Source organism: Tachysurus fulvidraco, chromosome 2 (assembly GCF_022655615.1).
Source record: "Tachysurus fulvidraco isolate hzauxx_2018 chromosome 2, HZAU_PFXX_2.0, whole genome shotgun sequence".
Classification (NCBI taxonomy): domain Eukaryota; kingdom Metazoa; phylum Chordata; class Actinopteri; order Siluriformes; family Bagridae; genus Tachysurus; species Tachysurus fulvidraco.
Window position 1 is genome coordinate 3,642,317 of NC_062519.1, and position 24,866 is coordinate 3,667,182.

General features: G+C 39.7%; 4 protein-coding genes across 12 annotated transcripts; 3 read left to right on the top strand and 1 right to left on the bottom strand.

Annotated features, from left to right (window-relative positions):
• Nucleotides 1-4,340, top strand: srsf6b (serine and arginine rich splicing factor 6b). 2 transcript variants are annotated; one of them, XM_027154807.2, is made up of 6 exons: nucleotides 1-231; nucleotides 896-1,056; nucleotides 2,425-2,549; nucleotides 2,656-2,858; nucleotides 2,939-3,016; nucleotides 3,343-4,340. In XM_027154807.2, the coding sequence occupies exons 1-6, from the start codon at nucleotides 125-127 to the stop codon at nucleotides 3,737-3,739; spliced, it is 1,071 nt and encodes a 356-aa protein (XP_027010608.2). In that variant the 5' UTR covers nucleotides 1-124; the 3' UTR covers nucleotides 3,740-4,340. The 2 variants fall into 2 exon arrangements, with proteins under 2 accessions (XP_027010608.2, XP_047659827.1); XM_047803871.1 differs by having other exon boundaries at nucleotides 896-1,029.
• A 105-nt stretch (nucleotides 4,341-4,445) lies between these two features.
• ift52 (intraflagellar transport 52 homolog (Chlamydomonas)) lies at nucleotides 4,446-13,204 on the top strand. 4 transcript variants are annotated; one of them, XM_027154805.2, is made up of 14 exons: nucleotides 4,446-4,917; nucleotides 5,173-5,328; nucleotides 5,451-5,538; nucleotides 7,579-7,708; nucleotides 7,790-7,865; nucleotides 7,956-8,027; nucleotides 9,305-9,431; nucleotides 9,542-9,628; nucleotides 9,723-9,791; nucleotides 11,038-11,192; nucleotides 11,263-11,350; nucleotides 11,438-11,546; nucleotides 12,026-12,171; nucleotides 12,268-13,204. In XM_027154805.2, the coding sequence occupies exons 2-14, from the start codon at nucleotides 5,210-5,212 to the stop codon at nucleotides 12,367-12,369; spliced, it is 1,368 nt and encodes a 455-aa protein (XP_027010606.1). In that variant the 5' UTR covers nucleotides 4,446-4,917; nucleotides 5,173-5,209; the 3' UTR covers nucleotides 12,370-13,204. The 4 variants fall into 4 exon arrangements, with proteins under 4 accessions (XP_027010606.1, XP_027010607.1, XP_047659800.1 ...); XM_027154806.2 differs by having other exon boundaries at nucleotides 12,290-13,204; XM_047803844.1 differs by having other exon boundaries at nucleotides 9,545-9,628.
• si:ch73-303b9.1 lies at nucleotides 12,199-14,298 on the bottom strand. Of its 3 annotated transcripts, none has more exons than XM_027154810.2 (3): nucleotides 14,138-14,298; nucleotides 13,385-14,037; nucleotides 12,199-12,330 (listed from the first exon to the last, which is right to left on the bottom strand). In XM_027154810.2, exons 1-2 carry the CDS (start codon nucleotides 14,163-14,165, stop codon nucleotides 13,418-13,420), a joined length of 648 nt encoding a protein of 215 aa, XP_027010611.1. In that variant the 5' UTR covers nucleotides 14,166-14,298; the 3' UTR covers nucleotides 12,199-12,330; nucleotides 13,385-13,417. The 3 variants fall into 3 exon arrangements, with proteins under 3 accessions (XP_027010611.1, XP_047659845.1, XP_027010610.1); XM_047803889.1 differs by having other exon boundaries at nucleotides 12,199-12,370; XM_027154809.2 differs by lacking the exon at nucleotides 12,199-12,330 and adding an exon at nucleotides 13,218-13,304 and having other exon boundaries at nucleotides 14,138-14,297.
• Nucleotides 14,299-16,486: 2,188 nt separating this feature from the next.
• mybl2b (v-myb avian myeloblastosis viral oncogene homolog-like 2b) lies at nucleotides 16,487-23,999 on the top strand. 3 transcript variants are annotated; one of them, XM_027154793.2, is made up of 15 exons: nucleotides 16,487-16,761; nucleotides 17,669-17,756; nucleotides 17,903-17,974; nucleotides 18,439-18,531; nucleotides 19,422-19,642; nucleotides 20,014-20,161; nucleotides 20,248-20,304; nucleotides 20,530-20,733; nucleotides 21,253-21,525; nucleotides 21,916-22,058; nucleotides 22,146-22,245; nucleotides 22,325-22,435; nucleotides 22,680-22,796; nucleotides 22,880-23,032; nucleotides 23,225-23,999. In XM_027154793.2, exons 1-15 carry the CDS (start codon nucleotides 16,742-16,744, stop codon nucleotides 23,351-23,353), a joined length of 1,929 nt encoding a protein of 642 aa, XP_027010594.1. In that variant the 5' UTR covers nucleotides 16,487-16,741; the 3' UTR covers nucleotides 23,354-23,999. The 3 variants fall into 3 exon arrangements, with proteins under 3 accessions (XP_027010594.1, XP_027010595.1, XP_047666516.1); XM_027154794.2 differs by having other exon boundaries at nucleotides 16,487-16,749; XM_047810560.1 differs by lacking the exon at nucleotides 18,439-18,531.
• The last annotated feature ends 867 nt before the right edge of the window (nucleotides 24,000-24,866 follow it).

Genomic DNA, 24,866 nt, shown 5'->3' on the forward strand with positions numbered 1-24,866 from the left:
CGTTAATCTTCACTTATCCTGGTGGTGGTTAGTGAACGTCGTTTTAGTGACAGATAGTGAAGGAAAGGTGTTTTTTTAGACGAAGGTTTTTCTGTTTGGTTCCAGCCTAAGAGTAAAGTGTAACATGCCTCGTGTTTACGTAGGCAGGCTGAGTTATCATGTCCGCGAAAAGGACATCCAGAGGTTTTTCAGCGGTTATGGGAAGCTGTTAGAGATTGATCTGAAGAACGGGTGAGTTTTAGCAGCTAACGTGGCTAAATAACCAGCCGCCATGTCGTGTGCTGTAACCGCGTTTAGTCTAAAATATGTAATTAACCCCATTCTAACCATTTATAAGTCTGTTCGACAAGAATCTCGTCAAACATTCGAGAAAATCTGTTGGTTGGTTTGTGAAACTTGTGCCGCGTGGCCAAAATGGCGGACTGACTGGAAAACAATAACGTCGGTTATTTTTTGCTCGATGATCTTTTATCTTTTGCTGGTTTATTTTTATTTTTTGTACTTTTTTTTTTAATTCGCTTTTGTGTTTTAACGTTTTCTTGATTGTACAAAAAAAGCTTGCTAAATTCTTTCGTCGCGTCAGTATTTGTTTTTTTTGCACACGCGCGCGCTCGGGCCCAATGTTAGCATGTAGCTAATCCTGTAAATCTACATTGTGTCGGTTAATGTGCGCGTGCGTGATGTTTTTCGCGTTAACGGAGGTCGGATTATAAGACATTTCAGTGCACAAATGTAAAATAGTGAAGAGAGAATTATATCGATTTTTTTTTTTTTGATTTAAGCAAAAATATCTCTCTCTACTTAAGTCTTGAACCAGGGAGGGAACTGCAACAGAAAGATAGGAAGAAGTGCAGAACTAAGCACTAAATGTTTATCACTTGTTTTTGCATTGCAGGTATGGGTTTGTGGAGTTTGAGGACACACGTGACGCCGATGATGCTGTGTACGAACTGAATGGCAAGGAGCTGTGTGGTGAACGTGTGGTTGTGGAACACGCCAGGGGGCCACGTCGGGACCGCGACGGATATGGTGGGGGTTATGGGGGTTCTGGGCGCAGTAAGTTCAGTCTTATAAAGATAATATTATAAACTATCTATTCCTAGGTGTCATGGAAGGGACGGTGAAATGCAAGCCCTCACTTCTCAGTTTCAATAGTTGTCCAGCTGTTCTACAGTCTTGGAGAGGAATTGCGCTGCTGACGTTTCTTTCTGATGCACACAGCAAAACCAGGCCACAGATGACAGCGGGATGGTTTTAAGTTTCTAACAATTGGCCTATTCAGTTTAAAATGTGTTTTTTGTTTAATTGTGCAGCTGGGATTCATTAGGAAAGGATAAGACTTTTGCAAGTCTTTCGCAAAAATGGCTAGAAATTAGATTAAATTAGATTTGGCAATGCAACCGTGTTTACATGTCTGGTGACTGGCTTCGCTTATGGAAGGTTGGGTTTTTTCATGTGCATCTGCAAAAAAAAAATTTTAAAAAGAATGCCTCACTGACATGTAAACACAGGTTGTGCCGTGTGATCATGCTGTGTGTGTGCGTTTGAAATCAACATTAACAAGTCCTTGATGTTTCAATTTGAAAGAGTCCAGTGCGGGCTGAGGTCCGAGTCCATTGAGGCTAAGATGACTGCCTGTCCCGTTTGGCCTTGGCTTTCACCTTACAATGTGTGTGACCTTTGCCCTTTGACCCTTGGCTGACCTAACCGGAAGCCATGACGACAGCAGCCTTTTGCCAATAGACCAGGGTGATGGTGAGGAAACCCATTGGTTTTTATGTATGACGAAATATTGGAGATTTTTATGGGTAAAAAATGTAGCGGTCATCTAGACTAAAGTGAAAAGCAGTGGGCTTCCGTTGCTCCTTGCGGTCAATATGAAAGGTAATGCTTGTCCTAGTTGTGGTTATTTTACTTTTTGGAGAGGGTAGTGTCAAGAGAAATGTATAAAGAGAGCTGGAACCCAGGAGGATACCTATGGCCTTTGTTATGAACTTTATTGTTGTAGTTCAAATGTAAATCTATGGCTTAACATCAGTGTGTATATAGTAGTTAAATAATTAAAGCAGTCATGCAATGTAAAGTCTTGTTAGTTTATTCTTCATACTCTCAGGTCTTGTAGGTCACTTCATGGGTTCCACATAAGAGCATCAGTAATTTTCAGGCTGTTGTTTGACTATAAAAAAGCTAAACTAATTTAATATTCTCTTCTGCCATCTTTTTTTTTCTTTCTTTCTTTTTTTAACAATCTCTTCAGAAATATCTGTGCTGAGGTAAACTGCATCAAGGGGTATTTGATTCTTCCCAAAAGACAGAAAGCTCAGACCTTTTAATTTCAGTTGTTCAGTGAGAGATTTGTCCTAAATCGGGCCATTCTTGCTGTTCTCCCTTTTCTTACCGTTGCTTTTCACTTTGTGTCTGAAGGTGGTAGTAGTGGTTACAGCAGCCGAAGCCGCTCCGGCAGAGACAAATACGGACCTCCTGTCCGCACTGAGTATCGGCTCATCGTAGAAAACCTGTCCAGTCGATGCAGCTGGCAGGACCTCAAGGTGGGCACAGCCATCTAAATTTGTACTTCTTGCAACCATAAGTTGTCACTTTCTGTGGTCATTTATTAAAGACTGATTATTTGTTTTCTCCCATCCAACTGTTCAGGACTTCATGCGACAGGCCGGTGAGGTGACCTATGCTGATGCCCACAAGGAACGGACAAATGAAGGTGTGATCGAGTTCCGCAGCTATTCTGATATGAAGAGGGCCCTTGATAAGCTGGACGGCACTGACATCAATGGAAGGAAAATTCGCCTGGTGGAGGATAAACCCAAACGGCGCCGATCGTACTCTGGCAGCAGGTCTAGGTGGGTTCAGCTGACTAGTACAGTTGACTTGGGGATTTCTTTAAATTAACCTTTCTAATAAATACTACTCTGTTTCTAAGGTCCCGCAGCCGTCGCCGCTCTCGCAGCAGAAGCCGTAGGAGCAGGAGCTCACGAAGCCGCTCAAGGTCTCGCTCTCGGTGAGTTTTACCATACAATATTAAAGAAAAGTTAGTTCTTTTGAGGACTAAAATGGCAGGATGGTATAACGTATTTTAAAATAGTTAAATGACTAGAGTGGTTGAACGAAAAAGTTGAGTGACCTAGCTGTCTAGCAGACTCTGCTTGGCTAGTGCTTAATTGCTGGCTAATTTATTTATTTTTTTATCTTGAAGGAAGAGTATTTAATAAAAGTACTTGATGCAATAGATGCAAGTATGGATGAGGATGGGATAACCATTAGGTAACCTAGGTAAATGTCATTGTTGCAAATACAGTATAACGAAGGGCCTTTGTCTACCAACAGATCCCGCTCCCGCAGCAAGCGCCGCTCCCACTCTAGGTCCAAGAGAAAGTCCCGCTCCAAGTCTCCAGCTAAATCCCGATCTAAGAAGTCCCGCTCTCGTTCTCACTCCCGCAAGTCCCACAGCCGCTCGGCGAGTCGGAAGTCACGCTCCAAGAGCCATTCGAAACCCCGGTCTGAGCGTGGCTCTCGCAGCCGTTCCAAGGAGAAGTCCGTGAGCAAGAAATCGCGCAGCCGCTCAGCCTCACCAATGGAGAATGGGGACAAAAAATCAGTCTCGCGTTCTCCTTCTCCACAGGAGGATCGTCACCGTTCCAAATCACCCTTAAAGCGTTCTCCGTCTCGTTCTCCTTCTCGGTCCAAATCTCGCTCGCGCTCTAGATCTGCCTCACAAGACTGAGGCTGGGATCCCTTTTTTTTTTGTAGCTCTGAAAGGCAGCACTTGATACAAGGGTGCATCACATTTAAATCAGATCGTACATGTTTGTGATATTGCATGAGAACTAAAGGGCTGAACTGTAAATATCAAATGGGTACCAGATTTGTAAATGGATCCTCAGTAGATTTGTGATTTGCTACATGTGTATTGCTGTACAGGAGGTTTTTTTTTTTCCCCCCCCTTCCCTCGCCCTTCAATTTTTTTTAGATGCTTTGCCTGTACTGCAGCTATTCAATCAGATGTCATACTGACTGGAAAATCTTCAAACTCAAAAAAAAAAAAAAAAAAAAATTAAAAGGCTTGCATTTGCTTCTTAGCTAAAGTTTGATTTGACTCCAGCAGTTTTTCTTGCCTGCTTACATGTTTGTGAAATTGTGTGGTTTAGCCTTAGTAATTTGTGATATGCTACACATGTATTGCTGTACAGAAGTTTTTTTTTGTTTTTTTTTGTTTTTTTTTTTGATGATACTTTAATTTGTAGGGGTCCCATGCTGTTCTCAGTTTTAAACTGGTGTATTGGGTATTCTGCAATATTTTAGTTAAATAAACAGGTTTGATTTTTCTTATTTGCAAACTTTTTTTTTTTTTTCCCCCATTCTATTTATTTTTATGGAATTGTGGGAATTTTTCAGGATTATCATTCATATTTTAATTTTCAATGACTTCAGTTGCCATGTTAAATAAAAATGTTGGGTGCGGTAAGTGGGATTAGTCGTGTAAGCGAACATCTCTATTATTAATAATAATAATAAAAAGGTATCTTTTAAAAAGAACTTTTTTAATAGATATAAATTGCAGTTTAAGTGATACTTGTGTTCCAGGAATCACTGCTCAATATTTTTAGGATCACTTGACTATTCAGATAAGTGTAGTAATGTTTACACATGCACTAAATTGAAAAACTGCTTAAACTACTGCTACACAGATGTACAGTGTGATGATTTAGTTAGGGTTAGTTACTATGAAATCATTTAAACTTTTGAGACATTGGGATTTATACAGCATTTTTTTTCCCTGTTTAAGCCTATATTTTGTGGTGTGTTGCGCTGCAGTATCCATGTGGGCCGTCCCCATGGTTACTGTTATTTACCCATAATGCTTCACGAACAGGCTAACGGCTCGGAGACCTAAATCCTGAGGTAAAGTTATCTGTAATCAGCAAAATCTTGCGACTTTGTTTGCTAAATCATAACGAATAGTCGTGTAGATGTTATTTACGCTGCATATATGTAGGTTTTGTGTTCGAGAATGTCCGTGTTCGCGACCGTATTGAACCGTAGACGTTAGCTACATGGCTAACTAGCGTGCTAATGCTAATAGCTAAGCTAGCCTGCAGCTGGTAAAACCTGCTAAGTCTGATGGAAGACGCTGTTAATTCATTTTTATCTTCACAGATTTTAAACTTTAGAAGAAACATCGTTCAAGCACAAGATGGATAAAGAACAGCGGAATATTGTCGTTTTTAATTCGTCCAAAAGAGAGCAGTTTACTGCGAGCAGCGGCTACAAGAGTCTTCAGAAGAGACTGAGGACCCAATGGAAGATTCAAGGGTAATAAAACATCTCACAAATCCGTGCAGTTCAGCTCCAAACACCATTTACACACACACACGGGTTCTGTGGAAACTCTAGTTTACTAACTAACAGCCAATCTTTCTGTGTTGTCTCATTAGCATTAAAGAGGAGATCACAGCTGAGAAACTACATGGTGTGAAGCTGTGGATCACCGCAGGTCCAAGAGAGAAGTTCACTGAACTTGAGGTGAAAAGCTCATCAACTGGGAGACTGTTTTATCTGTGGGACTTTTGCATTCATGCTCAGACACACACAGAGATACAGAGCTTATTCTAGGATCTCTCACTGGGTGTGATTGAGGTGGGAATTGACCTCAAATGGGATGACGATATGTTGTATGCACACACTCATTCTCACACCTAGGTGCAATTAAGCATAGCCAGTAGAAGGAGGGAACCCAGAGGTAATCCACACGGACACACAGAGCTCAAGATAGAACCAGGCATTGCCAATAAATTCACACTGCTTCATATACAGTGGAGCAAAAAAGTATTTAGTCAGCCACCAAAGTTCTCCCACTTAAAAAAAGATGAGAGGCCTGTAATGATGAGAGACAGAATGGGGGGGGGTCCAGAAAATCCCATTGTCTGATTTTTCATTCATTCATTCATTCATTCATTCATTCATTCATTCATTCATTTTCTACCGGTCACGGGGAGCCTGTGCCTATCTCAGGTGTCATCGGGCAATAAGGCAGGATACACCTTGGACGGAGTGCCAACCCATCGCAGGGTATACACACACTCACACACTACGGACAATTTTCCAGAGATGCCAATCAACCTACCATGCATGTCTTTGGAAACCGGAGTACCCGGAGGAAACCCCAGAGACACAGGGAGAACATGCAAACTCCACACACACAAGGTGGAGGCGGGAATCGAACCCCCAACCCTGGAGGTGTGAGGCAAACGCGCTAACCACTAAGCTATCGTACCCCCCTGTCTGATTTTTAAAGAATTTATTTGCAAATTATCGTGGAAAATAAGTATTTGGTCAATAACAAAAGTTCATCTCAATACTTTGTTATATACCATTTGTTGGCAATGACAGAGGTCAAACGTTTTCTGTAAGTCTCCACAAGGTTTTTACACACTGTTGCTGGTAGTTTTGCCCATTCCTCCATGCAGATCTCCTCTAGAGCAGTGATGTTTTGTGGCTGTCGCTGTGCAACACGGATTTTCAACTCCCTCCAAAGATTTTCTATGGGGTTGAGATCTGAAGACTGGCTAGGCCACTCCAGGACCTTGAAATGCTTCGTACGAAGCCATTCCTTTGTTGCCTGGGCGGTGTGTTTGGGATCATTGTCATGCCGAAAGACCCAGCCACGTTTCATCTTCAATGCCCTTGCTGATGGAAGGAGCTTTTCACTATCTCATGATACATGGCCCCATTCATTCTTTCCTTTACACAGATCAGTCGTCCTGGTCCCTTTGCAGAAAAACAGCTCCAAAGCATGATGTTTCCACCCCCATGCTTCACAGTAGTATTGTGTGTATATATATATCTTATATATATATATATATATATATATATGATAAAGATTTCCATTGACATAAAACAATAGATCTAAGTATGGATTATTGATACACTGGTCGTGTTGGCATATTAATCTCATTCGATTTACGTGAGTCATCCAGTAGGCTAATAACTATATGAATGCAGTAATAAATAAATATAATAACAGTGAATTGTGATTTCTACCACTGTTAGATTTCATTTAAAAGAAAAAAAACACTCACAGACCTATTTAGGCATCTGGTGATATTAAGGTCAATGAGATATATAAGGAGATCAAATAAAATACACTTTGGTATCAGTAATGCAGACCAGGGGGGGAAGGGTGGCTTAGTGGTTAGCACGTTCGTCTCACTCCTCCAGGGGTTGGGGGTTCGATTCCCGCCTCCGCCTTGTGTGTGTGGAGTTTGCATGTTCTCCCTGTGTCTCGGGGGTTTCCTCCGGGTACTCCGGTTTCCTCCCCCGGTCCAAAGACATGCATGGTAGGTTGATTGGCATCTCTGGAAAATTGTCCGTAGTGTGTGAGTGAATGACAGTGAGATAGGCACAGGCTCCCCATGACCCGAGAAGTTGAATGAAATGAATGAATGAATAATGCAGACCAAGCTTTGACCACCTTACATGACTTTAAATGTAATTGCAGTTTGCCTCAGAAGCAGCAGAGGGTTGGATATATTACAAACTGCTCCTTTAATATGTGATTTTCAGCTGCAAGTCCTGAAGCAGTATCTGGAAGGTGGTGGGAACGTCCTGGCCATGCTCGGAGAAGGTGGAGAAGTGAAAAACGACACTAACATCAACTTCCTCTTGGAGGAGTTTGGTATCATGGTGAACAGTGGTGAGCGGCAGCGAGTGCATTTTAAAACGAACAAAATTCATTGATGTCCATTCATCAATTCGCATTGTTTCGCTTTTCCAGACGCCGTAGTCCGAAACGTTTACTACAAATACTTCCATCCCAAAGAAGCACTCGTGTCTAACGGGGTTCTCAACAGGTCTTTTTCTTTTTCGTTATTTAAAAAAGACTCGCTGACGGCAGAGCGACAAGGTCAAAGAAATGCTAATGACTTTAACGTCTCTCACAGGGAGATCAGCCGTGCAGCCGGGAAAGTGGTAACGGGAGTCATCGACGATGAAAGTCCAGGGAACAATACGCAGTGAGTCATATGCTCTGTTCACACCACATCCTGTTTACTTTCTCTCAGACTCTCAAACAGAGATAGATTGTGAAATAGGAAACATACAGATTATTTGGCGCATTACAGTTCACTTCTTCTAAACCATTAGCTGTGTCCTATATGTCCTATAACATGAACATCCTGCAGCAAATTGTATTTGATCTTCAATTGATTTTTCTGTCATTCATATTTTCCTACCCTCGAGAAAAGAAACCTCTTAAAACCGACTTCCTATTCATTAATCCTATGAGCCAAACCCATTGGCCCCTTGGAAAGAAATAAATTGTTTAAATGGGTCAGTATTTTATAGTCAGCATACTCTACAGACCCACTGGCCACATGTGGGCGGAGTTTGTGAATGTGGGTGGGGAAGGGGGTGTGGCTTAAGGAGGTTAAGAAATTTGTCTCAGGTGAATTGTTTATACTTTAGTAGTAAATTTGCATTCTTATAGTAGGTAATAAAAGTATACGTGTAAATGGTTTATATTTTTTGTTTAATAAAATCTGTAATGAAGTTTTAACAATCTCTGTTCATTTTAATAGTGGATCAAATATATGATTGTGTTTTAAAAGCAGCAGTAAAAATTTAGTAAACTGGAAAAAAAAAAGACACATAGGGCCTTTTTACACCCGGTCACTTCACGTGTTTTCTCTGATCCGATAGCTATCTGATTTGTTTAAACTGTTCCATTTACATTAGGACATCGGATATCGATCGGATCTTTCTACTCCCGCCCACAATGCAAATATATTTTACCTCAATTCTGGGGTAATTGAAACGGAACACGCTTTGGTGTATGAGGTTTTCAGAACGCAATCAAAAAGAAGATGAAAAAACTCGTTACGACGGTTATGTTACAAAAAACAGCGTCTACCGTTTGCTGCATTTTCACTAGTGGCAGCAGTGCATTGTAAGACCCAACGAGACACCTGGGTGAAAGATCACTTGCGAGTGACGTACTTCTGTTTGGGAGGAGTATAGCGCTGATGTATGTGGCTTGAACAACCACATTCATTTACACCTGTCTAGGTTCATCTGAAATGTGTCCCAGACCACCTCCTGAAGTGGTTTGTACCATCGGATTTATATCCGTCTCGAAAACGTTTGGGAGGGCATTTAGACCTGGTCTTTTTACCATCGGATAGCTATCGGATCACAGAGTACGCATGAAGTGACCAGGTGTAAAAAGCCCCCTAGATACAGGTATATACATACTGTAGAATATAGAATATACGCTTGTTTCCACAACAACCAGGGCTCTCACATTCGTGTACCCGTACGGAGCTACACTGAGCGTGATAAAGCCCGCAGTGGCGGTTCTGTCCACCGGTTCCGTGTGCTTCCCTCTCAACCGACCCATCCTGGCCTTCTCCAAGGTGGAGGTTAGTGAGCTTGTTGTGTCACGTCTCTTCTAGCACTACGTTAGCTCCAGCCTTCGTATTTTTCGAACCGATCCATACAAACTCTGTGTGTCCATCCGTTTGTGTTGAAGAAGAACGCAGGCAAGCTGGCAGTGCTGGGTTCGTGCCACATGTTCAGCGATCAATACCTGGACAAGGAGGAGAACAGTAAAATAATGGTCAGCCTTCAGAGATCTATAGGATTTCATGCATTTTTTGTTCATTATGTAAACGACAGAAGAATATTTTCCGTACTTCTTTCACACGGTACAGGACGTCGTGTTCCAGTGGCTGACGACTGACAACGTTCACCTGAATCAAATCGATGCCGAAGATCCCGAGGTGAGAGAGATCCTAATAATGCTCATTTTTACCTGACTCCCAGCTCTGGTCATTTTGTTCACACAGACAGCTCTTCATTTCGTACTTTATTTCATCTGCTACATTTCTACAGACCTACAACGAACACGATTCACGAGTTGTGAATGAATTTTAAGTACATTTTGTATGTTGGAATAAAAATAAATAAATGTTTGAAACCATAGAAAATATTATCAAAATCAGTTCATTGTAGATAGACGGACGGACGGATGGATGGATAGATGGATGGATGGAAGTTCCATCCATCTATCCATCCGTTCTAATGTTTAGAAGTTTGGTGATTGGCCCCTAATACAAGTTATGATAATTAAATAGGTGCCTTTTTTTTTTTGCTTGTTAAAGGTATTTAAATGTATATTTCAGGTGTGTTGTTCTGTACTTTAATTTTAAGTGCATTAAAATCCTAAAATCCTTTTTCCCCTCACATGACATTTTATACAAAGGGGAAGTCGTGGCCTAATGGTTGTAGGTTCGAGTCTCGGGCCAGCCACGACTGAGGTGCCCTTGAGCAAGGCACCGAACCCCCCCAAATGCTCCCCGGGCGCCGCAGCATAAATGGCTGCCCACTGCTCCGGGTGTGTGTTCACTGTGTGTGTGTGTTCACTGCTGTGTGTGCACTTTGGATGGGTTAAACACAGAGAACAAATTCTGAGTACGGGTCACCGTATGTCAGAATCACTTCCTTTTTTCTAAATTCAGGGTTAAGGGCCTCGCTCAAGACAAGCTTTTAGTGGACCTGGGATTTAAACACAACCTTCCCATCAGTAGTCCAACACCTTAAACACTAAGCTCTAATCTCTGTTTTATTCGCAATTTAAATCATTAAGTCTCTTAGGTACAGTATTTTTATGTGTAATTAAACACAAGTATTTTAGACATGTTCGATAACAGAAATTCTGAAAAACATGAAATATTACATGCTTGCAATATACATCTTTTTTTATACATTTTGTTTTGTATATACTGTATATTATATTATGTCTCTATTCTTTTTTTATATATTTGCATTTTATTACTCTTGACTGCTATAACAGTGAAATTTCCCCATTGTGGGACAAATAAAGGTTTATCTTATCGTATCTCATGTGTTCGCACTCGTGGGCACACGTGTGTCTAAACATCCGATTAAACTGCGTCTGTACCGAATCTGGTTAGTACTGGAATGTGGTGCATAAAAGCTCTTTGCTTTTGTTTTCTCTGTGTATAGATCACAGATTACACCATGTTACCAGACACAGGATACCTATCCGAGAGACTCCGAGTGTGTCTACAGGAAGGCGACGAGACTCCGCGTGACTTCACCTCCGTTTTCGACATGTCCCTGTTTAAGCTGTCCACAGACTCGCTCCCGAGCGTGATCAGGTCTCTCACTCTTCATTAAACATTAAACACGGTGTTGACCACGGTGTTGACCTGAATTTTCCCTCCTCAGGGCCTACAAGCAGCTGAATGTCAAACACGAGCCGCTGCAGTTGATCACGCCTCAGTTCGAGACCCCACTGCCGCCCCTGCAGCCCGCCGTAAGCGGTTTTTTAGAGAACACGGTCACATTTTTTGCACCTGAACTTTTTGTTTCCGAAACCCGAGTGTGATGTTTATCCGTGCAGGTTTTCCAGCCAGCGTTTAGGGACCTGCCCCCTCCGATGCTCGACCTTTTTGACCTCGACGAGACGTTTTCTTCAGAGAAAGTGCGACTTGCTCAGCTGTCAAACAAATGCAAGTATCCGGGTGTGATATTTGGTATGAACGCGAGTATTACAAAGGAAGTAAAGTGGGAGAATGTGTCCTGTGTTTACATAAAAAGTAGACTTGAAAAGTGTCTCAAAAACGAGAGAAAGTCTTTCCCAGCTGATGTTACAGAGCCTTATTCAACACTGGAGACACTCAGTAAACTTTTAATCAGTCAGGGGTTAAAATAAAGCGTTTATGTTTAAAGTTTAACGTTAAACCTCGTACATTTTATAAGACAGCAAAGTCAGAAGGCTTCGTAATCTGTCTGTAAGATGACAAGCTGCATTTTTGTTTGTTTCATGGATGTTGTACACCAGTAAATGTAGCTATAAATTAAATGTGCAACATTTCCCTATTTAATAACACACAAAAAAAATTATTGTTGATTATTCAGACATCAATGTTTATTCTTGACATAGAGATCATTATGAAAAGTCTCGTTTCGTCGTGTGTGATTCACACAGGCACCGACGACGACCTGGAGTTTTACGTGAGGAAATGCGGAGACATCTTCGGGGTCACGGGGAAACTGGATAAAGACAAGCAAGACGCCAAACACATCCTCGAACACATCTTCTTTCAGGTGGTGGAGTTTAAAAAGCTGAACCAGGTACGCTCAATACTCGGGAGACATTTGTTGTTGTTTTTTTTCTTTTATTAAGTAAAAATATGATAGTGTCTGCATTTTTCTTTTTTTTTTTAAAAGCTTCTTGACTTGACTCTTGTAGGAGCACGATGTCGACACGGCCCAGACGAGGTTCTCTCCTTGCTGAAGAGGACATCAGAAGGCAGAACATCTCAGGGCTGATCTGGGATCAGTTACTTCATTAGGATATTTTCAACACTAATTAGGAACATTTGTACGTACCACATGTTAGTTTTGAAACGATATCTACTTCCATTTTCACTTTCTAAAAAAGCAATTTTTTTTTTTCGTCTTTCAAATCGTATTTAATCATGTAGCATTTTTTTGAACACACGTGTTCAGTGACGACGATCAAAGGAGAAAGAAAACTCCAGAAAAATGTTACAGATGACACATTTGAGCACAGACTGACGGACGTCATAACAGGAAACGGGACGAAAATATCGATGCAATTCTGGTATCATACTATCACAGCGAACATGATCCCTCCTTTCACTAGCATTCCATGTATAGAATTAAGGAAATCATGTCACTTTTTTTCCTTGTTAACTTGTTTTATTGGAAAATCACCTTGGGGCACAAACACTATTTATATGCTTATATGCATGGGGACACTAAATATGCTTCTTTAGAAAATAATAATGTGTACCAGCTCAACAGGTGATCTGTCCCGAACACTTTCACTATCTGTGCCAGGTAAATTAAACGCGTCGATTTATCTTAAAGCACAGACACTGATGTTAAACATGGTGCAGACACTAAGCCCCTGTAAACGTGGCACTGTAGAAAAAGAACGAGCTCATTTATTTAAACCACGTTCTACAATACAGTGCTATGTGTTTGCTGGTCTTGCAATGTGCATTGTAAAAAAAATCTCCTCCAGGTTTGCACCCATCGTCAGGAGAACTTCAAGCAGCTTGTCTGCGTTTCAACTTGCTATATTGAAGAGTTTTTAAATTATTCTGAATAAAAGTATTTTCTACACTTCCTTTAAAAAGAGCATGCGGTCGTTAATAAACACCACACTTTATTTCAAGTACAAAAAAATATATATATACACACACTAACAATTCTTCACTCAAGTCATCATAAAGATCCTGCAAATTAAGTAAATAAATTAATACATATACAGATAAAACTTTTAATATTTCAACATACGAGTATAAAATGGTCTTACCTAAAACAAGCATCTCTGGACACCATGTACTCACTACATGGCCATGTTTCGGGACAAACTCTTCTGTTGCTCATCGGTCAGCTCTAACACGGCATGGCGCAGGTTCGAATCCTGAAAAGTGAACTCATGACGTGACCTCTGACCCTCAGGCGGTGTCCCTGACCAGATCAGTGAGGAAATCTCTGCCAGTGTTGGAGGCGTAGCTTGGTAACTTGGACTCCATACGAACTCCACCTTACTGGAATCCAAGCACAATTTGGGGCTCTCCATGTTAGGTCTGATGTGCGAGACTTCCCATAAAGGGTGTGAGATGGTCAGGTCAATGGATGACAAGTCCAAAGCTCTGGGCAGGACCGGTTTTTGGAAGGTCATCCTCTCATAAGGAGTGGAAGACTTACCTTCCAGGAGACTGTTCATACCAGCAGCATGCATGGGGACAGTTGGGGACATGAGGGACAACTTACAGTGTGGATTGGAAGGAGATAACACAGTAGATGAGTGTTTACAGGAAGCAGGAAGGTGTGAAGGAGGCTCTGTATACTCTACCACGATGCTTTGGAGTGCTTTCAGGGTTCCTTCAGACAGGCTGCAGTCTGTGAGGAAACCTTGATCCAGTTCTGTTATACAAACACTCTCACATTTCTTTGCCACCTCTAAAACATACATATATATTCAAACAAACAACATATAATCAGCATATTTCAATCCTTCAGTGTAAAAAGCATCACATAAAAGACTTGAAGTTGTTTTTACCAAATCTGCCACAGTTCCCTTCCATCATGCTGGAGGTTCATCACGTTAATTAGATTCAGCTCTTATTTATAGACCTGATTGATTTGGTCCTTATCTACAGATACAAAATAAAAGCCTGAATTCTATCTATCTATCTATCTATCTATCTATCTATCTATCTATCTATCTATCTATCTATCTATCTATCTATCTATCTATCTATCTATTTAAACCCTATAAAGGTGTTCATCTGCAATTTTTTTACTTCTTCTTAATTAACTCATAAGGAATTGCTCCCCCCATCTTTTTTTTTTTTTTTTTTTTTTTTTACAAAAAAAACAACAACAAAACCCCAGCAATGACCACGCCCTTCGTCCGTCTATACCGGAAGTGAATTTAACATTATCTTAAAGTTTTCTTGTTTTTCCCCCACATACATTTCCAATAATGCTATAAGAGCTCAAACATTCTTACAGTGAGAGTAAGCAGGAGATTTTAACAATTACTGTGATTTGTACTTTAAAGAAGCCAGTGGTTATCATGATGAATTCAGTGCAAACAAACAAACAAACAAACAAACAAACAAATATTTAGTACAGCTAAATTACTGTAAAATCTTAGAATTATGTTTATGCTTAAGAACACTTATTATTATTATTATTATTATTATTATTATTATTATTATTATAGTCTATATATATATATCTACTTAAATAAATGTGAATATTTATATAAACATTTTATATAAACTGATTATTTTATACATACATTTTTCTTAGATTTATTTCAAAATCTAATAGGTTCAACAACATAAGTATATATGTTTTTTAGTTTATTCTTTTTATTTATTTTTTCTTATTTTATAATTTATTCATTTTTGCATTATATTCATACATTAATTTGATAATTAAAAATAATAGCAATAAGAAGAAGAAAAAGAAGAAGAGGAGGAAAAACAACAATAATAATAAAATATAGCTGCAAGCAGCCATTCCGGGGTCAAGCCGATCACATGCGCGCTGATGAACCATGCCAAGTTTCGTAGCGATATGGCATTGTTTTTAAAATCTCGTCGCCACTAGGTGGCGCTGTCACAAAACGTTGCATGCACCCTCAGGTCATGACTATAATGACATATACCAAGTTTTCATGTCGACACGCATAAGTTTTGCGAACATACAGACTCACGTCTGTTTTGGCGTGCTCGCCACCATGTATGTTGCGACGGTTTGATATCGTTTAACTCAGCATGCCTCAAGGAGTCTAACGACACCTTCTTCATGATTTTAGACTAAAGTTTGCAGTAGTTATAAGCGAAAATAGCTGTTTTTAAAATCTCGTGACCACTAGGTGGCGTTGTCACGAAACGTTGCATGCACCCTCAGGTCATGACTATAATGACATACACCAAGTTTCGTGTCAACACGCATAAGTTTTGCGAAGATACAGCCTCACGTCTGTTTTGGCGTGCTCGCCGCCATGTATGTTGCCGCGGTATACGAGAAGGCATTGGTCTATCAAAAAGCTTTCGATAACTTTTTGTCTAGGGTGTCTCTAGATGCTAGATACCAAACGACATGCAAATCGGACAAACGTTCTAGGAGGAGTTCGATAAAGTAGGTATTACGGAAAATTCAAAATGGCGGAAAGGTATTCATGACAGAAATGATGTCATGTGGTACATTCGATTCGGCATGAGCAAAGGATCCAAAATATGCAAGAACTGTGTCTCTAGGCCTTACGAGTCAGCAGTTATGAACATGAACATAATTGGATGTTTGGACTGTTGGTGGCGCTAAAGGGTTTGAGCTAGACACACCAAGGTTGCTATAGTAACTTCTAAGACTGGCTTATACATGTGTGCCAAATTACATAACTTTCCTACATACGGTTCTATGGGCTGCCATTGACTTCAATGGAAGAAGAGGAATAATAATAATAATAATAATAATAATGATAATAATAATAATAATAATAAAACCGACAATAACAATAGGTGTCTACGCCCCTTCGGGGCTTGACCCCTAATCGATGTAATTTATTTAACATTTTAATATAACTATGCATTGATATTTGTATGATATTTGTATGCTTTATTTATTTGTATTTATTTATTTGTATTTATTTTTTATTATTTTATTTTATTTTATATTTTATGATGACTACATTAATATTGAAATATGTTTTATTTATTTGCAAACATATATATATATAAAGATTTGTTTGTAAGCATATATATATGAGATAGCATAGATAAATTATATATTAGTTAGCATAGATAAATTATATATTTATATAAATATATATATTTATATAAATATATATATTTGTTTTGCAAGGGTGGGTTGTTGTTTGTATTTCCGGTCGGTTGCTGCGCGCGCAGGCGCACTTTGATGACGTCCCTCCCGGGAAAGGGTGCGAAAAAGAAGCGCGAGATAGAAACAGTGGAGTCGGTTACAGAGAGCTCGATCTGCGCCGTGCTGCGTTTATTTAATAACTATTACACGATTTAACGACGGTTTTAAACCCATCCACGTGATTTACAGATGGTTGAGAGTTAAACTCGTCGTGAAATCGAGTTTAACCGGAAAACCGGAGGGAAAAAACAAGATCTGTTGCTTGGAGATGTCTCGGTGGGCGCGCGCGTGAGTTTATTCTGTTCATGTTTGTTTTATTCCCGTTTAATCCGAAGTGAAGCTAAAGTATAAACATCAGTAATGTAATAAAGCGATCGTTTGTGCTTCACTTCTGTTCCTCCGTCTGTTTAGTTTTAAAATTTAGTGGCTTTATCATGAGCGCGCGCGCACGGAATAACAGATCTGTTAAATATACAAAGTTTAATGAGAATTAAATTGTTTTAACATTTTTATTATCGGATTTTAGTTCTGCTGTGAAAAATCCAAATGGATCAAAAATATTTATTATTCTGTGACTTTCTAGCTTTAGCTTTAAGTTAGTAAGCAAATTGTCTTGATGACAAAAGACAGCTGGGGTTTGTTTATATATTTATTTATCTGTTTATATATTTATTTACCTATTTATTTATTTATTTGTCTGGTTTTTTATTAATTTATATATCTTTATGTATATATTTTTATCTATTTATCTGTTTGTCTTTATTTATTTGTTTTTCTATTTATTTTCTTTATCCGTTTGTCTATTTATTTATTTTTGCTTTTAGTTATTTATCTTTTATTTGTTTGTTTATCTATATTTATTTATTTATTTTTCACTGTTGCTTATAATTCATACTTCTATTACAAAATCAGTATATTTGTATTTAAAATTAGCAGGAAGCTGAGTTGGAGTCTTGCTCTTTATGTGTAGCTCAGGCCCAAATAAAAATACTGTCTATTTTAAGCTGCATATAAAATGTTATATTATTCCTTATGAGACAAGTTTTGCACAGATTTGTAAACATCTGGATATAAACAGCACAATGCCGAGTGGTGTCAGTAAATTCAGCACCGTGTTGTGATTTCCTGATGACTAGGACAGACTTGTTTTCTTCCCTGTTAACAAAGCTGTGTGTGTTTGTGTGTGTGTTTGCAGTGAGGACGCCGAGTGTCAGGACACTGACTCTGACGCGACTGACCCGAAGGACTGTGGGAAAGTCAAAGTAAAGTGGACACAGGATGAGGTGACGTTTGCATTTGAGTTTTTTCCTGAAAACTCTTCCGTTTCTTTTTGCTTTAACTGAGCAGTTTATGCATAAGGGTCTCAATCGAGAACCAGACATTGCCTCGACATCTGATAACCCACAACTCGTCTTGTCTTGTTTTTCAGGATGATAATCTGCGAGCACTGGTTCAAAACCTAGGAACTAGTGACTGGAAATGCATTGCAAGTTTACTACCAGTAGGTTGTTTTTATTTGTTATTGTTTTAAATGAAATAAAACTGTTCTTATTTTTGGTCAGATATTTTGAGTTGACATCATCTCCAGATTTGTTTTCTTTGACATTCCTAAAAGTTCCTCTGGTTTATAAACATTACCACGTACATAGGCTTAGTTTCTGTTTGTGACTTTATTTTTTGCCTGAAAATCCTTGTCAATATAGTACAAGATAACAACAATCTAAGAAATGAGCGCTAACCTGATAGATTAAATCAGGATCTTGTAAATCTCTTATTCTAATCACCGTGGCGTCCGGCTGTTCCCTGTCTTATCTGTATAGTTAAACTCTGTGGATCGTATCATTATGACACGGAAAGCATTTCTGTACGTCCTACAGCGTGTAGTTGTATATATTTTGTATATGTATATATTTTGTTTATTATATTTGATATAATTTGAATTAGCAACATGTTTCCTTTTACTAGAACCGCTCAGAACATCAGTGTCAGCACCGCTGGTACAAAGTTTTGGATCCAGACCTCGTCAAAGGGCCGTGGACTAGAGAAGAAGATGAAAAGGTTAGACTTGGGCATGTAAAAAATGAAGGGTCGACTGCGGCATGATAAACAAAAGGGCAGAAACGGAACACCAAACATATACACGTTATGAGCCATGTGTTCGGTTGGTTATTTGGTTGTTTGTTTTAAACCTCATATGAATTGAAATTTTCTCAGTTCTATGCATGACGTTAGGTCCATCAAGCGACAAACCCGATTCTCTGGTGTTTGTGGTCTGACTGTTCTTCAGTTCCCCGTACAGTTTTCTTGCTACTTTGTTCTTGTCTTGTCTTTTACATGCAAGAACAACTTTAGTTAAAGCAGATTTATTTTAGAATCGAATCATGTCATTTCCGAGATACCAAAGTATCGTTAGATCAGATTCTGAATAAAAACAAATTGTTTTGTCTCTAAGGGGCTTTTTACACCAGGTCACTTCATGCGTTTTCTGTGATCAGATAGCTATCCGATGGTTAAAAAGTCCAGGTCTAAATGCCCTCCGAAACGGTTTTGAGACGGATATAAATCCGATGGTTCAAACCCCTTCAGGAGGTGGTCTGGGACACATTTCAGATGAAACTGGAAGTACGTCACTCGCAGGCGACTCACTAGTCGTGCATCGCACCAGAAACAGAAATGAGGTAAAATATATTTGCATATTGGGCGGGAGTAGAAAGATCGGATCGATATCCGATTCGCCGAGACACATTTATGTGGCCTAATGTAAATGGAACAGTTTTAACAAATCAGATGGCTATCGGATCAGAGAAAACACATGAAATGACCAGGTGTAAAAAGGCCCTAAGACGAGAGAAATTATTTTTTTTTTTTGGTGTTCATGTGTGTTCATTTACTGTATAAACATCATCTTTCTCACGCTGATCGACCTGGTGATTTGTGTTTTTGTGCAGGTGATCGAGCTGGTGAATAAATACGGTAATAAACAGTGGGCCGTGGTGGCCAAACACCTGAAGGGGAGACTGGGAAAGCAGTGCCGTGAGCGCTGGCACAACCACCTCAACCCCAATGTGAAGAAGTCCTCCTGGACCGCGGAGGAGGATCTCATCATTTACAACGCTCACCGCATGCTGGGAAACCGTTGGGCGGAAATTGCCAAAATGCTGCCTGGAAGGTAGATGCTTTGAAACACCTAATGTTTATTCTCATTGGTGTTCTAGGAACATTGACTAAACAGCCAACTACAGTGTTTTACTTATTACAGGATGACGCGTCATACTTTTTGTCCAATTTTTTGCTCAGTTTAAGAAGTTACTAACCCAAGTAAATCCTGAATATGTTCTCGTGCCAAACTGTTACAAAGCACCGTCACTAGAGACTTTCCATAAATATTCTCCATTTTAAACCCGGTCATGTGGAATTTACACTCCTGTCTACGTTGTTGCCATAGAAACATACTGGACGTAAACCTGCGATTTGTCAAAGCTGCCGCACTTTCTGACAATCAGAGCATAGACAATGATTCGTGTCTTTTTTTACTCTCAGGACCGACAACGCCGTGAAGAACCACTGGAACTCTACTATTAAGAGGAAGGTGGAGCTGGGGTACTACAAGGGTGCGGACCCGACCCTGCACTTTGTTCAGCAGCCTGAGGAAGGAGACCTCGGTGCTCAGCAGGACGCTGAACCGCTGGTGAGTTTCAGAAACCTTTTTTTTTTTTTTCTAGCTTCTTATGTTCACTGTCTGTGTGTTTGAATCCTGTCGTCTGATCCTCACAGGAGGATTTCGGCTACGCCGGAGAGCTGGAGGCCGCCGCTGTAACGACAGTCATGCAGGTAAAACGCCATCAGTGTATTTCACGGAATGTCTGCGACAGGCGTTAATGCTTAGATTTAGATCATTTTGTTTCCATGACTGTTAGTTTTTTCTTTTCTTTTTTTTTTTTCGTTCTCTAATCATCAAAATCTGTTGCTTAAAAAATACACAATAATATAACGATATATATTGTTGTGTTAGTAAAATAATGAGTATGAGAGTATTGAATGTTTATACACTTTCAGGAATCTGTGGATTCTGCACTTCGGGTGAACTCGGCTCCCTCCACCACAACGTCCCCTAAACCGCCTAAAGCTCCAGCGACGCCACCCAGTGACACCGAAAGCACGACAAACTCCAGTGGCCCTGCCTGGGCCAACGACAGCTCGGGCTTCCTGTCACCTTCGGCCACACCCGCGCTGAAGGAGGTGATGGACATGATGGAAGGGGTAAGTTCAGGATGAGCTTCTGTTCTCAGAGACGGGTTTGTAAGCTCAGGTACTGAAGCACTTTTAGACTTAAATGCAGAATAAAGACACAGCTGAAAGCATTGTACATAAAACACAGCTTTTAGACACAAGGTACTTAAAAAATCCAGACAAAATTTTCTGTTATTATTTTTGTTAATTCTAATCTTTTCCATTCATTCCATTTTATTTTTTTTTCCTTCCATGCACCCAACTATGTTTTGCCAGATACTGCTCCTGTATGCATGTGCTATAATACTGTATATGTCCCTGTCGTTCAGATAAGAGCGGTGTTTCTGTAAAAACAAAACAGTTATAAGGTAATAAACACTGGGACAGCTAAAGATCTGGGCTTTGAATGGAGTTCCTTGGATTGTTCCTCTGAGCTACAAGCGAGATGTAATGATGAGGAGGAAAAGTCTTATCAGGAAAAGGTTCAAAGTAGATTCATAGAGTGGCTTTTTGATCGTGTCGAGTAATCGTGTGTGTGTGTGTGTGTAGGATCTGGAGGGTTGGTGTAACCTGGCTGACTTTGAGCTGGCGGAGGAGAGTCAGAGTCCTGATGTGATGCAGTTCCGGTTGGAAGGCAGTGCTCTGCACGAGCTCAGTAAGGGGAGTAAAGGCGAGCTCATCCCCATCTCCCCCGGCGGAGCCACGCCGCCGTCCATCCTGAGCCGCCGCACACGCCGCCGCATCGCCCTCTCCCCCGACACCAACGACTCCATGACCCCCAAGAGCACGCCAGTAAAGATCCTGCCATTCTCTCCATCTCAGGTACCACGAGGCTCGAAGCACCTCAGTTTCCCTCACTGTAAAACTGGATCAAATTAGTTGAATAAATTTGATTCAGGAATTAATTTCAGTCTTGGAGCTGAGGGGAGGTTGGTTTAAAAAATAGGAGGGTGTTTTAATATTCCAGTTATTTATTATTATTATTATTATTATTCATTTAAAAGTACTGATTATGATTAATATCAAGAAAATAAAACTCTACGAAATGGAATCTGAATCATCATTTAAAACAAACGCTAGGTTTCAGCACCGAAAACACATCTGAGAAGTAAATCTCAAGCTAAAAGCTAGCAATAATGATCAACCATAAAAGTCTTGAACCAAGCTATGAAGAGGAATCGATTCTGATTTTGTGTGCGAATCTTTATGCAGTTTCTCAACATGTGGACCAAACAGGACACGCTCGATTTGGAGAACCCGTCTCTCACGTCCACTCCCGTATGCAGTCAGAAAGCTATCGTCACTACGCCGCTGCACCGAGACAAAACTCCGCTCATGCAGAAGGAGAACTCCGTGTACGTCCCTCTTTTATACGTCTTTGTTTAAACTCGACCTGATGTTAAAGGGGTTTGGTGTCATCTTCATCGTTTTTCCTTCCTCAGCTTCATCACGCCGAACCACAAGGCGGATCTGGACAGGACGCCTCGTACCCCGACCCCGTTTAAAAACGCCCTGGAGAAGTACGGGACCATACGACTTCTGGTGAGGAAATAAGAAAAAAAAATTACGTGCTGAACGATTAATTGTGAACGTGTAAGTGATGCGTGATGTTTTCCTGCAGCCTCCGACACCCAACCTGGAGGAGGACCTGAAGGAGGTTCTGCGCAGTGAAGCAGGGATCGAGCTCATCGTAAAGGACGAGAGTCCTGCTGAACAGAAACCCAAAGTGCCGGTGAGATTTCCCGATTTATGACGACGCTCCCGCTCTCTTTCTCTCTTTGAGTTAGAATTACACCAGGCTCTAAACAAATGATACAACAACTTGTACCACTTTTCTTTTCAGCATTTTTAAATGGTTACTAAAAACCGTAACGCAGTGAAATCGTGACCGTTTCAGCTTGAATTGGAATACAGTAGAATTCCTGCAAATCTCCAGACCTGTACACTGATGTATTTTTAAATTCTTTATTCTTCAGCACCGGCCCCCCATGAAGAAAGTGCGTAAATCTCTTGCGCTGGACGTTATAGATTGTAAGGAGTCTCGTCCTGCCCGACGCCAGCACTACAAGCCTGCTGCCAAATCCAGCAGAAAGGTAAAAAAACAATGACTTGGACACTTTACATACCCGCTCACGTTGAGGCCGAATTAAAGACCGAAGTGTTCCTTGTCTCACAGGCCGACCGATCGCTCTCCTCTTCCTTAAACTCGTCGTTTATCATGAAGAAGGAGGAGAATGTCCTCGACCAGGGTTTTATTCTCGGGCCTAACGAAAGCGGACCTATGGTGAAACAAGCTCCGCCGAACCCTAAACCCGTTCCACCTGTTCTGGTAAGTCAGAAAGTCTGCGTGTACACTGGATTAATTTTTTTAAAACTTTTTACTGGTAAAATAGTCAGTTGCATGGATAACATAACAAACTTTCATACTTTCTGACCAAATGATATTACAGCATAGAGATTATGTTGTAAAATATGTCATTAGTTATACCAATTTTTTATTTTTTTTTATTTCTTTCTCCAGATGTCTCCAGCATGGGAAGCGGTGGTTTGTGGCCGCACCACGGATCAGCTGATCATGACGGAGAAGGCCAGACGCTACCTTCGCTCCCTGAAGTCGAACGCACACAGCCGAGCCCTCATCTTGTCCTGACCTTCTGCACTTCTCCACATTCTCTGATTATCGCTTTTTACGACATTAATACATATGGCATTTTCTCCTGTTGTGAATTAAGATGTAAAAAGATTTTGTTAATAATGTAAGAAAAAAGAAAAGATTTTGGGATAATGAAAACTGCATCTCAGCAGTCAGGATAAATCCTCTAAAGGTGCTTTTTGGTATCTTGTCTCAGGTTATCTCAAAAGTTTAACATATATTTCTGTTTCGGTTTGTTTATATTTCAGTTTCATTCAAATAGCAGGAATGTCAGAGGAAAGTCTGCTTTTATCTGCCACTGTTCATTTCTGTAGAAATCAGTTTGTTACAGTTCAGGGTTTGTTTTACGTTTACATTTTTCATGTATGTATTCATGTACATTTTTCCGTATTGAACTGTTTTTTTTTCTGCCTCAATCAATACATGGTAAAGCAGCATCGTGAAAACAGATTTTTTTTTGTGTCCATTTTCACACATTTAATGCATGGAATAACTTGCTCATGTACACTGTGAGTTAATTAATGATCTATTTCAATTTTGTATATGATATAACTGTTAAGTAAAATAATGATGTTGACCTGTTGTGTAAAGGAATGCAAATAAATAAAGAAAATAAAAATTAAATAAAGAAAAATAAAAATAATAATGTTGCCCTGTTGTGTAAAGGAATGCAAATAAATAAAGAAAATAAAAATTAAATAAAGAAAATAAATATATAAAATAGTTGCTCTCTTGTGTAAAGTAACAAAAATAGATAAAAATAAATGAAATAAAAAATAAGCGGTAGAAAATGAAAGAATAATGTTGCCCTGTTGTGTACAGTAACGAAAATAAACTGATAAAACTAAACACTTAGCTGAACATTTTTACAGCTTTCTTAGGATTAAAGCTAAAGTTTTACTGACTAAACAGAATATAAATTTAGTATCAAATGTAAATATTTTGAAGAACAGTGCACTTTTTAATATTGTTAAATGCATTATTATTATTATTATTATTATTATTATTATATGATAAATTAAATAATAGGATCTCGTTCAACTACAATGTGAAAATGCTCGTCTATGGATGACGTCATACCCCGAACACCTTCTCTGATTGGACAGCGCGCTGCGACACCATGGACCAATAGGAAACGGACACAATGCCAAATCAACGCCTTTAATAAAAGATACAAAGCACGATTTGAAATGATAACACAATATTATTTAAAATGGAAATCGATAAAAAATATAGAATTTACGTGTTTATTTAAACGCGTTAAATCTGCAGCTAAGAGAATTATAATATGCTTCCTTACTATTATTCAATCGCAGCGGTTGGGTTATACCATGTTCGGTTTACGGGGGGGGTTTCTTATGACTTAATCAGTCAACGCTTCGTTCAGGTTTGTGATATGGGTTATATATTAATTGGATATTTTCCGGAACATCTGTTAATTTTTTTATTATTACTTTTAATTCAATAAAATGTGTGATTAGACAAACTGTGCAAACGGATCCCCCTGTTC